This window comes from Myotis yumanensis, unplaced genomic scaffold (genome assembly GCF_028538775.1).
Source record: "Myotis yumanensis isolate MYYU_CA2020_CCGP unplaced genomic scaffold, mMyoYum1.0.hap1 SCAF_10, whole genome shotgun sequence".
In the NCBI taxonomy this organism is placed as follows: Eukaryota; Metazoa; Chordata; class Mammalia; order Chiroptera; family Vespertilionidae; genus Myotis; species Myotis yumanensis.
In genome coordinates this window covers 68,202,612-68,218,367 of record NW_027223761.1, presented here as the reverse complement: position 1 = coordinate 68,218,367, position 15,756 = coordinate 68,202,612, and the positions used below count along the sequence as shown (strand labels likewise).

Genomic DNA, 15,756 nt, shown 5'->3' with positions numbered 1-15,756 from the left:
AAATCCCTCTGCCACTGGGTCTCTTCTCAGGAATTTCCCTGCGTTGCTGCTCATTCCTGTTTTCCTCCCACCCCATTCCAAGGCTCACCCCTTTTAACATTTTAGGTCTCAGCAAGGACACGCCCTCCTGCAGGAAGGCCTCTCAGACCAGCCAGAGGTGGTGGAGGGGCCCCTCCTCTGTGCCCCCTCAGACTCTGCAGTATAACATCCTGCTCCTTTTCTGACTTCACCTCCAGACTGTGACCTTAGAGACATGGACTAAGCAATTAAATGATTATTTAACAATATAATACTCCCTGAGAGGCCACCACAGGGCAAGAATGGTTCCTCTTCATATCTGTATCTCCAGGGCTTAGCACAGTGCCTGGCATAAAGGAGGGCTCAGTATATAGGTTCATAAATGAGGGATTGCATGAATGAATGAATGGCTCTCATTTACCACCTGGCATGGGCATCTCTAAATTCTCCATTAACAAGGCACTCCCAGGATTATGGAAGGCCTATGGAAACCCATCCCTTTTAGAAGTTATCAGCAATACCTGGAAATTGAGCAGAGGGGTGTGAAGATCACGTGGCTGAGGATTCAGATACCGAAGGCCAAATCCAGAGCCCTGCCCATCATGTTCTGGCCAGCAGCCTCGGCAGACAGGGGAGAAGATCAAGGAAAGGGCCTTATTTCCTCCAGGAAAGGGGAGTCATCACCCATGGCAGAGATGGCAAACCCATGGCAGGCATGACTCTCTCCCTTCCCTTGCCTGGTGCAGACATGGCTAATCAATCCATGCACTCTTTCCCAAGAAGCCCAATCACAGCTGCAGAAGCTTTCTTAACATGGTCCTCCTGGCAGCAGCTGCACCAACTGGAGTTGCAACCCGCTCGCCATTCCTGACCAGCCTCCGGGTTGGGGGTATGGCTGTGCAGTCAGAACTCTAGGGGTGACGCTGGTGGGAGGCTCTTTTGTACAAATACTCAGGCCATGAAGCTCCCCCCAACACACACATTCAGCCACCAAGAGGAGCTTGTGAAGCCACTTCTCCCCTTTAGTGGTTGCCTCTAGGTGAGTTGTAACTGGGTGGGCATATGGGGTCTATGAAACGTTGGTCTTGCTGCATTTAAAAGAGGGCTTGGCTCACAGAAGGCACTGACTCACTCAACACTTGTTTTGCGGGCATTTACCTGATGCTGTGCTCTTCCAGACCCTGGGTCCATAATGGGGAATAACCCAGATGTCCTTGCCTGTCCTCATGGAGTTCAGTCAAAAAGGGGAGACAGACAACAGTCAGTAAATATTAAAATAACAAATACATGAATAATTACAGATGGTGATAACAGTTGTGAAGAGAATAAACAAGGTGATATGAAAGATAAATCGGGTGAGGGTTGGAATTTACAATTGGCGAGGGGAAGACCTGAATATGACAAGGAACCAGACATGGAAGATGAGGGATAGAACCAGGGGTAGGATGTGCACAGGCCCTGTGGTGGAAAAGAGTCTGCGGGTCTGAGAAGCAGGAAGGAGAGCAGAGAGAGATTGCTGGGAGGCACGTGCTCTCACAGAGCACAGGGAGGAGCAGGGACTATCTGGGGGATTACCCCAGCCTGTATCCCCTGGTCTGAACTCAGGTGTTCAACATCAGCTGCTCCAGGTCCTGGACCTTCAGGCTTGGACCCACAACAGGGCAGAAGCTCTTGCCCACCTTCATGAAGAGCCATGATCTTATTTCCGAGCAGGAAGCCAGCCAAATCCATGCAGGACGCAGCCTCCACAGCCGCTGCAGGGACACAATGGTCAGCAGGCCCTGTCCGGCCCATACTCCCCAGCACCTCACTCAGTTAAAGTTTCACTAACACAGGCATCTGGGAGTCCCAGGGGTGCCCAGAATCACACATTTGTGACAGCATCACAGGAATAACGAAGGGACGCACCCTGGCACGGGCATCTCTCAATTTTCCTCAAGAGCCTCTTGTCTATTGTCTTGAGGCCTCTGAACACAGGGATTGGACAACAGCCTCATCCCACCCATCTTTGGGGAAAACTGCAGGGCAGGGCTAGGAATGGGCTGTTGTATCAATGGGCACCCAGTTTGCTTCCAGGTGGCAGATGTCAGGGCTAGAGTTCTACTGCCAATGTAGGAGGACCAAACACGGTCCCGACTGGGAAGAAGGTGGTCACAGGCTGCTTCTGGAGGAGGCTGAGTTTTAGGACAGGATTTGCCTGTTAGACCTGAGGGGAGTGGAAGCCAAAAGGGAGGAAAAGGACCCAGTTGATGGGCGATGGTTTTCTGTCCAACCAAGTCCTGGACAGTCCATGAGGGGGCCCTGATTGCAAGGCTCTTCTCACTGTGCCCCCCACAGTGGTGGAGCGGCTGGGGGAGGAGCCAGGACAAACACCCCACTAAAGGCAGCCCTTCCTGGCAGTAGTGCTGGGTCCTTGAATGGAAATAAGGGAGCTCTGCTTGGGTGCAGCTTCGAAGGTGAGACATGGGGGAGGGAGCAATAGTGCCTCCAAGCATGTGGGCGTTCTTAGTGCAGGGCCTCTGCTCACCTTTGGGGTGTTCTGGTGTGGGGGCTGCAGGCATGCATACTTCAGCTTCTCTCATAGTGGCTGGTGCAGGGAAACCCACTTGTTTCCACAGGTGCTGCTCAAACCCCAAACTGCAGGGCCAGAGCCAGTGTTTTCTGACCTTGAGCAGGGATGCTGCCCGAGGGCTCAGTACTGGTCACAGCACTGTTTTTCTCAGCAGCTGCGAGGAACCCTGCACAGCAGAGCTGTTTGTCTCTTAGGCAGGAAGTAGCCTGTGGTGGGTGAGCCATAAAGACCAGCTTCAACCTGTTTCAGCCCAGATGGCAGGGAGCTCACCCCCAAAGGATCGCACCCCTCATTATAATCCAACCTCTGTGCTCCATCACACACCCAGCGGCTCCATGACCATTGGCAGTCAGCATGACAATGACCAAAGGGATCCATGAATGGAAAGAAAAGATGTCCATCCCTGATTCGGGGGGAAACTGCCACCCCGTCCCCAGAAAGACCAGGAAGTGTCCTCTTTCTAATTTGCCTGGACCACGGCTTCATTTCTAGCCTCCTCTTGAATATACAACAGGATTTCAGAGTTCCAACCCCCTCTTCTCCATTCACTGGCCAGTGAACAAAGCTTGTGCCATGACCCTCTCAGGTTTCAGGATTGTCTCCAACACCTCTCAGCCCAAAGGCCCTGCTGTGGGGCTCAAACAAAGGGCTTAGTGCTTCAGTAAGAACTCCCTTGATGGCCCAACCATTTTGTGGCCAAGCCACAGCTGGCCCCAAACAGCAAGGCTGTTCCTTGCTGTGCCCACAGCAGAGGGGGGTGCTGCTGGGGTGGGGGCCGAAGGACGTCCCACCTGAGGCCGCCCAGCTGGAACTGGTGCTGGGTCCTGAGCTGGAGGAGAGATGGCCCTGCTTGGGTGTATCTCTCAGGACAGGACTTCCTGGGTTTCTTAGTGCTGGGGCCCTCGCTGTGGGTCATCATGGCAGCATCTGGGCGATAGCGCTTTCAGGTGTTCCTGCCCAAAGCCCCCCCAGAGGTGAGAGTGGCTGGGCCAGAGGGGGTGCTGGGGACCTTGGTGCTGGTCACTATGGCAGCATTCCTGTGAGAGCGCTTTCGCTTTCTGGTGTTCCTGCCCAAACTCCCCCCAGAGCTGACAGTGGCTGAGCCAGAGAGACCTACACCTGGGGTGGAATCAAAGGCTGGCCTGGTGCTGGCATGGGTACTCAAGGTGGAAGTTGTGGATACTGAGGCCCCAAAAGGGGCCTGCATGGTGCTGCCCAAGGCTGGCTGGCCTGTAGCAGAGTTTGGGGCCTGGGCTGGGGCTGGAGCTGCCTGATTTCCACCATTAGAGCCAGGGGGCGCCCTGGACACCTGAGCACAGATAGGTGGGGTGGTGTCCATGGGGGTGACCTCTGTTTCAGAGGCAGGCTGGGGAGCCAAGCCTGTGGATGTGCTGGTTGAGGGGCAGGCACTGCCTGCAGAAGGCACTGGCAGGCTGGGGGAGGGAGGGGGACTGGCAATGGTGACAGGAGCAGTGCTGGCAGCAGCGAGGAGGGAAGGACACCCAGGCTCTGGAGCACAGCAGCCTGAGATGGTCTCAGTCTCACCCCACAGAGCAGCGTGGATGCTCTGGAGCGCGGCTTTCTTCTCCGCGTCCAGGTGCTTGGCTGTGACCTGGAAGCTCAGGTGAGGAGCTGATGGCAGCCTCAGAGGCTCCCCCCGCCTGTGTGGCAGCAGAGCCACCTTGCGTAGGGGGGGCCTGGCACTGTCATGGGCCGGTGAGCTGTTCCTCAGGGATCCTTTGTGCCCGTTGGTGCCATCTTGGTCCTTTCCCTGCTGCCTCTCCAGCTGGGGAAGCAGGGGAGCTGAGGAGGGAGCCTGAGGGCCCTGCTGGCTCCCTGCCTTTAAGGACCCCGGGGGCCTCCTGGAGGGGCAAGTGGGCTTGTGGAAAGCGGAACAGTGCTGTCTGCATGCGCAGGTGGACACCCTCCTGCTCTGCACCGGAGGGAAACCTCGGGTGGAGCTGTAGGAGCTGGTGATGGCATTTCTAGTGGTGCAGGAGCTCATCGCGAAGGCCTGGGGTTCCCTGCGGCTGGCGCCTGCTGGCACCTGAGAGAAGATGATTCTCAGCAGAGGCCCAGGCCTGGGTACCAGGGAAGAGACGCCCCGCTGAGCCCCCATGGCCCTAAAGGCAGACCTCGCCTCCCCAGAGCCATCAGGGCCCCAGACCCAGGGAGGCATATGCACAGCTGGCCTGGGCACAGCTAAGGGCACTGGGAGGGCAGGCCCAGGCGCCCTGGGCGGGGGGCGGCGCCAGAGCCTGGCCAGTAAACCGCCCATTGGGCGCTTGGGACAGTTCTGGCCTCTAACACGGAGTCAGTGAGCAGCTTCAGCAGCCCAAACTGTCTAAAGCCAAGAGCTAACATTAAGCCTGTTGCTGGGGAACACTTGGAACATGTGACAGCGGCTCGAGGAAGGAGCGCGCACTACAATTCTGGAGGAGGGGCACGTGCACGGGACAGGGAGGACCCAGGGCCAGCAAAGGTGCAGGTCCTCCAGGTCTCTCCTGTGGTTCTGATAGGCTGCGGGTGAGGGTGTGGGCTTGATGGCCATGAGCACCGTGACAGGCAGAGACCCCTGCTTCCCTGGTGGCCCTGCAGGCCCAGGGGAAGCGCCTGTGCAGCGCTAAAGAGGGGAAGGGATCTGTCAGGGGAGCAGGACCCAGCTGTCCACACACAGGTGGCAGTTTTCCAGGATCCGCCTCGGCTGCTCTCTACAGAGCAGGTGCCAGTGGAAGCGCTTTGGTTTTTGAAATCTTTGCTGTCGCTTGGCAGCTGTCAGGAGAGCGGCGCATGCGCAGAGCCCAGCTCTGCTTTCCATGAGCCTTGGAGAACCTGGGCTGGGGTGGCCCCCTGCAAGTGCAGAGTGGAGCCCTGCATTCCACAAACCCTCTGCGTTCTGGACTGGTGTCCCCAGGGCATGCAGAGAGGGGGCCTCTGCTTCCCCAAAACACTTTGCTTTCCTGGGCAGGTGTCCACCAGAGCATGGGCAAACAAAGCATATTTTTCTGAGTGGCTGACTATTATGGATCAATTTTCCAAAGTAGTTATATGTACAGCTGGCCCTTGAAGAACATGGTGAGGGATTAAAAATACAAGTATAACTTTGATTCCCCCGAAGCTTTACTAGGAGTAGCCTATTGTTGACCAGAAGCCTCTGTGATAACATAAACAGATGATTAAATTATTTTGTGCATTATATACTGTATTCTTAAAATAAGGTAAGCTAGAGGAGATAAATGTTAGTGAGAAAGTCATAAAATAAATACACTTACAATACTGTACATATTTATTTAAAAAAATCCATGTATAACTGGACCTACACACTTCAAACCCTTGTTGGTCAAAGATTAACTACACATCAACTACTGAGGAAAAGTCTCCCGATTATATCTCAAAAGATTATTTGTGGTCTTTGTGCCCTTGGCCACAACCCATCAAGGACAGACCATATAAGATTATGTCGTTTGAAATATTGTTTTTCTCTGTGTGGCTATGTCACCAACTTCACTTACTGTTAGTTTCAAATGTTTCTGTTTACTTTTTTTTTTTTTTTTAATAAATTGCTTTAAAGTATGTAAAAAAATTACCTCATTCCAGAGTCAAAACTACCAAAAAGTTACATTCGGGGATAGGTAGCATCTTTCTCTCTCCCACCTCTGTATATACTAATATTTCTTCTTTTAACACAAAAAGGGACATGATATGCACACTTTTTGCACTTTCTAATCTCCCGTTTTAACAAAGAGAAAGATGGCCTTAGAGAGAATACCACACTTAGATAGAATGGAGTTAATCATGTTTCCATATTCTATTATTTGTATAGTTTTGTCTTATTTATGACAAGTCATATTGATTTTCCACTGATGGCAGGGATATACAATAACTTCTGAAGTAATTTATATAAGTGAGTTTATAAGTGATTCAAATTTTAACGACCAATATTTAATAAATAATAGCAGAATCGTACACAGAACTGAAGTGCAAAATACCACCAGGTTTGGAAAATTTAGTACAAATAAAAAAATATAAAATATCTCCTTAATAATTTTTATATTGATATATGCTGAAATGGTTATGTATTTGGATATAGTGGGTTAAATACTGTACATTATTAAAATTGATGTCTCATTGATGAAATGATCTCACATGAGTAGATGCAAAAACTGGTGAAAAGTGTAATAAAGTCTGTAATCTAGTTAGTCCTGGTTTCATAATGCACTGGTCCTACTCTTCCACTGGAGAAGGTCGGGTTATGGAGACACAGGATCTCTCTATTGTTTTTGCAACTTCTTGTGAACTTAAAATTATTTCAAAATAATAACTATAAACATAGTAAGTGTGTCTGTTTCCATTCTCTTTTATAAATTTAACTACAAAACATTTAAAATTTCAATATGGTCGTAGCAGAAGCTTACTAATTACAGTGTAATATATATCAATAGAACAGAATAGAGAATCCAGAAGTAGACCCACCCTCACAGGCCCCCGTGATTTTTGACAAGGATGCACAAGCGATTCACTGGCAGAAGGAGAGTTTTTTCAACAAATGGTGTGGGAGCAACTGGACTTCCATAGGCAAAAAGTGAACCTCGAACCTGGACCTAAATCACACATCGTATACAAAAATGAACTCAAATGGATCACAGATTTGAATGGAGAAAGTAAAACTATAAACATTTTAGGGAAAAATATAGGAGAAAATCTTCAGGATCTAGGACTTATTGAAAAAAATCCATGTATAACTGGACCTACACACTTCAAACCCATGTTAGTCAATGATTAACTACACATCAACTACTGAGGAAAAGTCTCCAGATTACATAGGGCAAAACATTCTTAGATTTGATGCTAAAACACAATCCATAGATGAAAAGATGAGGAATTGAACCTTATCAAAATTATCTAAATTTGTTCTGCAAAAGATCCTGTTTAGAAGATTGAAGGACAAGGTACAATCTGGAGAAAAGATTTGCAAAACACAAATTCTACAAAGAATTAATATGTATAAAGAACTCTCAAACTCAACTATAAAAAAAACTGTATTAGAAAATAGAGACAGTAGCTGACATTTCCTGAAGATACACAGATTACAAGTAAATGTGCAAAGATGTTCAATGTCACTAGCCTTCGGGAAATTCACATTAAAACCACAATGAAATGCCATTTACACATGAGTCTGAGTTGATATGCATAGTGACAACACCAAACCCTGGTGAGGATGCAGGTGTGGGTCACAGTACATTGTGGTGGGAATATAAAATGGTACAGCAACTGCAATAGTTTGGCAGTTTCTTATAAAGCTAAGCACTCATAAGTTTCTTATAAAACTAACCAGAGGACCAAGCAAGTACACTCTTGAGCATTTATCCCAAAGAAATGACAATTTATGCTCACATAAATACTTCTAAAGGAATGTTCATTGCACCTTTATTTGTAAGAGCCAAAAAACCTGGAAACAAACCCCTTTCCATCAACAGGAAGAGACATAAGCACTCTGTGGGGCACCCATACCATGGAACACCACTCAGCCATAAAAAGAATCCACTGCTCATACCCACAGCAACTTGGGTGGATTGTCAGAGAATTATGCTGAGTGAAAAGAGTCATTCCCTGAAGGTTATATACTGTCTGATTCCATTGATACAACATTCTTGAAATGACAAAATGATAGAAATGGGGAATACATTAGCGGTTTCCAGGAGTTGAGGGCAGGGGTGTAGTGACTGTGTTGGTGACACACAAACCTAGATGTGTGATGAAACAGTCATGAACTAAATACACACACACACACACACACACACACACACACACACACGCAGGAATACAGAATGAAAACCAGGCTGCAGCCAGGCTCCGCTGCCACCTGCTGGCTGACATCTATACCACCCCTCTCTGCTGGGGCCTCTGCAGCATGGCCACCACCAGGCAGTTCAGATGCTCCTTCAAGTGGAGCAGAGGAAAGGGACACCCTTCCAGGTGCTCAGACACATCACCCAGCGCTTCTCCTGGGTCCACACTGAGTGGATAATAGAAATTGTGTGTTAAAAATACACATTATGCAATGAAAACAGTAATATAAACCCATAGGCATTTTCTGACTAGGTTATATAGTTTATTTTAACTGTAATATTAATCAGCATAATTTCAATAGTTGAAAGTCCTTTAAACATGAGTTTGAAAGTCTGAAGCAAGACAAGCACATATCACTGCTATTACTTAACATTGTTCGGAATATTCCAACCAACACTTTTAGAAAGAGAAAGGATTAGAGGTATAAAACATGTCAATGCTGCCTTTACTTTGTAAAATGAACTTTATCTAGAAAAACACTTAATAATTCACTAAGATATCTAGTCCTCTAAATGCTGAAAATTTAATGGTTTTCATATAAAAATGACACAATTATTTTATTTTGCTTACATTCATGAGAACACAATATGGAAATAGCCAGGAATATACAGGGGGGGAAGGATTTAATTTAATTCCACCTTAAATAGATTTTCAAATATATCTGCAAACCAAATAATCAAAGCAATGTGGTCCTGCCACAGTAATTCACAGACAGACCAGTAGAACAGAATAGTGTCTTTCTATGTATCTATGTATGTATCTATCCACATACCTTATTTTTTTTGTTAATCCTCACCTGAGGATATTTTTTCCATTGCTTGTAAGAGAGAGAGAAACCTAAGTGAGAGGCAAATTAGTTGGTTGCCTCCCAAACACACCCCAACTGGGGGCAGGGATCAAACCTGCTACCCAGGTAGGTGCTCGTGATCAGAAATTGAACTCAAGACCCTTTGGAGTGTAGGCCAATGCTCTAAACACTGAGGACAGCAGCCAGGGCTATCCAGGTATCTTTATATTTCTATCTATCTATCTATCTATCTATCTATCTACCTATCTATCTATCTCTTCATTCATACATACACTCATACATCCATCAACCCTGAAAGCTAAATAGGAGATTCACTTAAACCTGGAGCAAAAGGAAGGAATTTAGGTTTTTCCAAGAACAAATGCAGACACTACTTGGAGAAGCAGTGCTCCAAATTATAAAACATTTATTCCATAGAGGCCCTCATTCAAATGAAACAGTTAAACTTAGAAAACACAATTTTATTTAAAATTAGTAAGAAAGTCTCATAGAGATGTCAGAGTTAAATATACATGTATAAATATTGCCTGCTACATGATGCTGCCCACTCTCACATAAAGAATGGCAACTCCTTTCTCACACCAGATATAATATAAGATTCCAGAGGTAGAGTTCTTACAGAGAATATAGGAATCACAGGCTCATGGTGGCCCCCGACCACCTTTGGCAGACAGAAAATAAAGAAAGCAAAACTTATTTCTTCACAAATACGCAGTCCAGTGCAGTGTGCTCCACACAGCTGCCCAATCATCTGCTTGTTTCAAGATCCTTCATTGCTTGGGGCTCCTAGAGGGAGTGGTACTGATGGTGTAGGGCAGTGAATGGCGAACCTATGACGTGTGTCAGAGATGACACGCGAACCCATTTTTTTGGTTGATTTTTCTTTGTTAAATGGCATTTAAATATATAAAATAAATATCAAAACTATAAGTCTTTGTTTTACTATGGTTGCAAATATCAAAAATTTTCTACATGTGATATGGCACTAGAGTTAAGTTAGGGTTTTTCAAAATGCTGACACGCCGAGCTCTAAAGGTTCGCCATCACTGGTGTAGGGGGACCCAATAAAGGCTCAGATATATTTCTTCTCCCAGCAGGAACCTCTCTTCCCGGGTGTGTGGACCTGATATTAAGAGTTCTGTCCCAATTCCCTGCTTGCCAACCCGTCCTACTCTGTATCGAGGAGGAGGAGGGGAAAGGAAGGAAGAAGTAAAGCAATAAACAGGGACAGGGAGAAGAGCCCTGCAGTGTACATAGATGCCAAAGACTTCTGTTGGGAAATTCTCTGTCCCGCCACCTAGGAATGAACAAAGCTCAGTTGGAGTCTGAGTCAGAGGTGCCACCACCTCCGCCACCCCCCCCACCCCCCCACCCCACCGCAGGAAGATGAGCTGGAGCTGCTGGCCTCTTCACCGCTACTGCTGGAGTCTGAGGAGCTGCTTTCTGCCTTTCCCCCATGTTCCTTCTTTTCTTCAGAGCCCCGTGAGGAATGGGAACAGTCCCCATTTGTCTCTGAAGACGCCATCCCAGGAGCCTGTGGCCCTGCTGTTTAAAATAGCCCGAAGCCTTAATGCCAAAGCACTAGCTATGCATTATGGAGATAATGTATCAGATAAGCTTCCTTAAGGAATGAGCTCTATTGCTATTGGCCATGAGTGTAATGTTAATAAATAAACAATATATATTAACTAAGATGTCTTTATTTCTTTTGTGATTTATCACTATGCTTTAATTATGCTCAATTTGTAACAATGAAATTGGGGGTCACCACAACATGAGGAACTCTATTAAAGGGTCGCAGCATTAGAAAGGTTGAGACCACTGGTCTAAGGTTTATTTCTACCTCAATTGCTGGCCCCTACCCAGCCTGGCCCTGGTCCGGGCTTGGGCAGGAGGCAACCAACTGATGTGTTTCTCTCACATCGATTATTTCTGTCTTTCCCTCTCTCCCCCACTCTCTCTAAACATCCATGGGAAAATATCCTCGGGTGAGGATTAAAACAACAAACAAAGATGGGTAACCTGTTCAGAAGGTCAAATCTTCAAAGTGCATGCAAGCAGCTCCTCCTACCGGGTCGGGACTGAATGTTCTTGAGCATCTTCAGGAAGGCCCGCGGGGATGGTGCCTCCACATTCTGGAAGGTGTTCTGGACTCTGCCGAACAGGATGAAGTATTTCGTCTCCAGAGAGATGAACCCGAAGTGGTTCTCATCGAACAGGATGAAGACTCCAGGGAAGCGCCAGGGGTAGCCTGAGCCACATGTGGTAACAGTGTCCACGCCATAGCAACACATCCTGCAGGTTCGGGGGTAGTTCTGGAGTCTAGAGCTCACGCCCACAGGCAGAACAAACGGGACAGGCTGCTCCTCCGAAGCTGCAGCCCCGGACTCCCCGACGCTGGGCTGGGCAGGGCTCTGCCAGCCATGGCCCCCGCTATCCTCAGTCCCATCTTCTTGCTCCAGGATCACCTGCTCGTCAATCTCCAGGACCACGCGGTAGAGCGTGTTGAAGTTGCGGAAGATCTTGCCATCTCCCAGCTGGATGCGGCGCCTGAGGTGGATCTCTAACGTCTGGGTGAAGTCTCCCGTGATCTTCGTGACCCTGGCATACTTCCCATGGAAGCTGAGCATGGCAATCATTAGGCCGAAGCGATGGTATTTGCCTTGGAAGAGGCCTGGCCTGATGAGGTCGTCCGGGTGGCTGGGCGGGAGGTAGAGGCGGCGGTAGGTCAAGCAGTCATACCTCAGTCTGTCCTTCTGCACCAGCACCCGCCCCCAGTCCTCCCTAAGAGGCGCTGGTAAATCCTTAAGGTGGTCTGTCTTGTTGCACTGGGTGCTGAACCTGTTCTTCCCAATCTGAATGTGGCGGCTGTGGGGCCTGCTGTGGCGGCCTTCCATGCACTCCACCGTGGCTGATTTCCTCTCCGACAGGCGAACTCTGAACGAGGGCTTGAATTGCATTGGGCCATCCACATGGAGGTTAAGGCAAGGCCCATACGTCCAACCAGTAATGAGTAAGCCATCCACCACGACATTCAGCAGTGTTTTATAGCCCTCAGTATCTAGCTGCCACAATCCCAAAATGCCTCTGTATGGGTGGAAGAGCTTCGCATAGACTTCTCGATAAGACATACCCATCATCTCCAGGTTCTGCAAGTTTTCACGAAGGCCAAACTCCTCCCGGCAGCGCCGTCTCCAGATGCTGTCGGTGTGCAGGATGTGGTGGAATTTGGTGCAGGCCAGGGCCAGGCTGGGCAGATCGGTGCCGGGGAGCGAGCCGAAGATCTCCACCAGCACCTCCACCGGCAGGTCCTGCAGAGAGCAGTGCCGGGGCGGCGGGGGCGGCCTGGGGCTCGCTATTCCTCCACTCCCCGCACAGCAAGGCGCTGCCGCGTCCGCCTCGAGGTGCTTTTCTGCCGGGGCCGGCTTGCCCTGGGGCGCTGCCTTCTCAGCTGGGCCCTGGCACTCCTGACGACACCGCTTGCCTTCTGCTGTAGCCGTCTCAGCTCGGCGCTGGCGCTTCTGAGGACACCGCTTGCCCTCGGCCTTTGCCTTCTCAGCTGGGCCCTGGCACTCCTGACGACACCGCTTGCCTTCTGCTGTAGTCGCCTCAGCTGGGCGCTGGCGCTTCTGAGGACACCGCTTGCCTTCTGCTGTAGTCGTCTCAGCTGGGCGCTGGCGCTTCTGAGGACACCGCTTGCCCTTGTCCTTTGCCTTCTCAGCTGGGCGCTGGCACTCCTGACGACACTGACATGCCCGCGAGGAGCCCAAGCCACAGAGGCAAGCGCACTCCTCCATGCCTCCAGGAGTAACAACCACCACAGCGTGGACCAGGGCGCCTCAGCGGGGTTTTAAGTTGGGTCAGTCAACCCTGGAGTCAAGCCAAGGCCCCCAGGGCCTAGCCACGCCCCCTCAGAGAGGAGCCAATTGTAGGACTTTAAACCCATACCATTAACAGTCGCCTCCCTTTCCCAGTGCCCCCTCCCTGTCCTCCCGCCCTAGCCCCAGGCAGTCACTAATCTGCTTTCTGTAGGGATAGGCCTCTAGGGATACTATGAAGGGGGGGGGGGGGGGGGGCAGGGACATTTCACAGAAATGCAGTAAAAAAAACAACCACACTTTGGTATATCTACACAATGGAATACTGTACTACACTGCGGTAAAAAAGAAGGAACTCTTGCCATTTGCAACAGCATGGATGGAACTGGAGAGCATTATGCTAAGTGAAATTAGCCAGTCAGAGAAAGATAAATACCACATGATCTCACTCATTTGTGGAATATAGAGAACAACATAGACTGATGAACAGGGACAGATCCAAAGACAGAGAAACAGCGATCAGACTATCAATCCCCAGAGGGAAAGTAGGGGAGCTAGGGGGTAAGGGGAAGAGATCAATCAAAGGACTTGCATGCATGCATATAAGCCAAACCAATGGACATGGACAACAGGGAGATGAGAACATGAGTGGGGGGGGGCAGGGGGAGGTTGGGGATTAATGGGGGGATGAGGACACATTTGTAATGCCTTAAACAATAAAGAAATTAAAGATTAAAAAATAATAAAATAAAAAACATCCATGAGAATGTTTAAAAATCGGACCCCTCGTACATTGCTGGTGGAAATGTAAAATAGCGGGGCCACGTTGGAAAACGAGAGTCACCAGAAGGCCCAGAAGTTCCACTTGTAGGTACATATCCAAAAGAAATGGAAACATGTTCACACAAAATAAGTGTACACAATGTTCATAGCGGCGTTATTCATAAGAGCCTCAAACCGGAAACAACCGAAATACTCCTCAACTGGTGAATGGGTAAACAAAATGTGGTATACCCATACACTAGAATATAGCATACATAAAACTTTAAAATGTTATGCTAAGTGAAAGAAGTCAGTCACAACTAAGATGTCTTTAAATAGAAACACACATAAAACAAGATGATGTACTAACTGATGGATGGGCAAGCTAGGACCAGAGGCTGGAAGGAGACTAGCTCTGCCTTTTGGCCAACAATAATGTTTTAGTACTTGCTAGAACGTAGAATGTTTCTGCTATATTATAGAACATGAAGGGAATTTACTATAAGCATGTAATATCTGTCATTTTGGTCAGAAAGTAATTTGTTTTTAGAATGCAATGAACAATCTATACTTGCAGATAATAAAATGAATGGATTATGCAATAGAAATATGAACAATTTTGTGAAGAGCTTATTTATGGCAAAGAAAATTAAAGAGCAAAGAAACAGGAAAAGATGCTACTCTAATTACCGATGGGAAGAAAGCAATTGTGTTCACAAGAATCATTTTTTAAACATGAGATTGACGACATTTTTGTAATTTGATCAATGTACCCAAGTATCGGATAATTTGTGATTTCTTTTAAGTGGTGGAAAGGGGAAGTAATTGGATTTTTAGGGAGTGTTCCCTGTGGGTCTACTCCCGGGACTATATTGAAGTGTAAATACATTACATTACAGGGGTGAGGAACCTTTTTTCTGCCAAGGGCCATTTGGATATTTGTAACATCATTTGAGGGCCATACGAAATGAAATGAAATTATTGACAATTAGGCTGCTGCAATTTGGTCAAACCTTTAAATTACCCCTATGCCTTGGGAGGGCCAGACCAAATGATTTGGGGGGCCTTATATGGACCTCAGGCAGGACGTTCCCCACCTGTGGATCAGAGGATCACTTTATGAAATGGCTGGCACTCACCAAAAACTCAATAAATATTATTAAATGAATCTTAGATATTGTTGGGCTCGGGGTGGAGATGGAAGCCCCGATAAGAACAGCTGTCAGTCATACTGTCAGCCTCCTGACCCCCTCAGCCTGGCAGGGAAATACAGCAGCCCTGAGAAATACACAACACATGATAAGTACTAAAATACTAGCTATTATTAGCTCTGTACACTTTTTATCTAATTGTACTAAGGCAACAAGACTCTTTCTACTGAAAATAAAGTGCAACAGAAGGCAAAACTCCCAACAGAGAGAGGGTGTTGATGAAATGCAAGGGGATGTGTGCAAACAATGAGAATCCGAAGGTCTTCCCTGAAGAGGGCTACACAGAGGCCACATGAACCATAGAGGGAGTAGGATTTGGAGCCCCAGGATGTGGATTTGAGTCACTTGAGCACTTGCTTGTATAGGTGTTAGTTCCCATTCAAAGAAGGGCTCCTGCCCTGGCCAGTGAGGCTCATTTGCAGCAAAAGCAGGTTCCATTCTGGTCAGGGCACACGCTGGGGTGGAAGGTTCCATACCCCATCAGGGCGTGGCTGGGAGGCAACTGATCAGTGTTTCTCTCTCTCTCTCTCTCATATGCATGTTTCTCGCCACTCCTCTCTCTCCCTTCCTCTCTCTAGTAAAAAAATTGAATAACTTTATTTTGAAAGCAAAGAGGGGCTCCTGCTGGTTGGAAGCCTGGATTGAATAACCGGTACCATCTTTCTGAAACTCGGTGGCATACATTTCAGCCATTTGCCTTTGACCCTATAGAAGCTG

At 48.1% G+C, this 15,756-nt stretch overlaps 1 protein-coding gene across 1 annotated transcript; it reads right to left on the bottom strand.

Annotated features, from left to right (window-relative positions):
- Positions 1–519: 519 nt before the first annotated feature.
- Positions 520–13,045, bottom strand: LOC139018496 (F-box only protein 31-like). Its single transcript, XM_070427060.1, has 6 exons — positions 12,962–13,045; positions 11,320–12,691; positions 5,058–5,182; positions 4,136–4,376; positions 1,698–1,772; positions 520–539 (listed from the first exon to the last, which is right to left on the bottom strand). The coding sequence occupies exons 1-6, from the start codon at positions 13,043–13,045 to the stop codon at positions 520–522; spliced, it is 1,917 nt and encodes a 638-aa protein (XP_070283161.1).
- Positions 13,046–15,756: the final 2,711 nt, after the last annotated feature.

What these genes read in the sequence shown, in the direction of transcription:
- LOC139018496 (XM_070427060.1), bottom strand. Translation starts at nt 13,045, where the DNA reads ATGGAGGAGTGCGCTTGCCTCTGTGGCTTGGGCTCCTCGCGGGCATGT. An exon ending in CATCCACGCTGCTCTGTGGG is followed by an intron (nt 1,773 to 4,135) that starts GTGAGACTGAGA and finishes GTGTCCCTGCAG; the next exon opens with CGGCTGTGGAGGCTGCGTCC. An exon ending in GATCATGGCTCTTCATGAAG is followed by an intron (nt 540 to 1,697) that starts GTGGGCAAGAGC and finishes CTCAATTTCCAG; the next exon opens with GTATTGCTGATAACTTCTAA.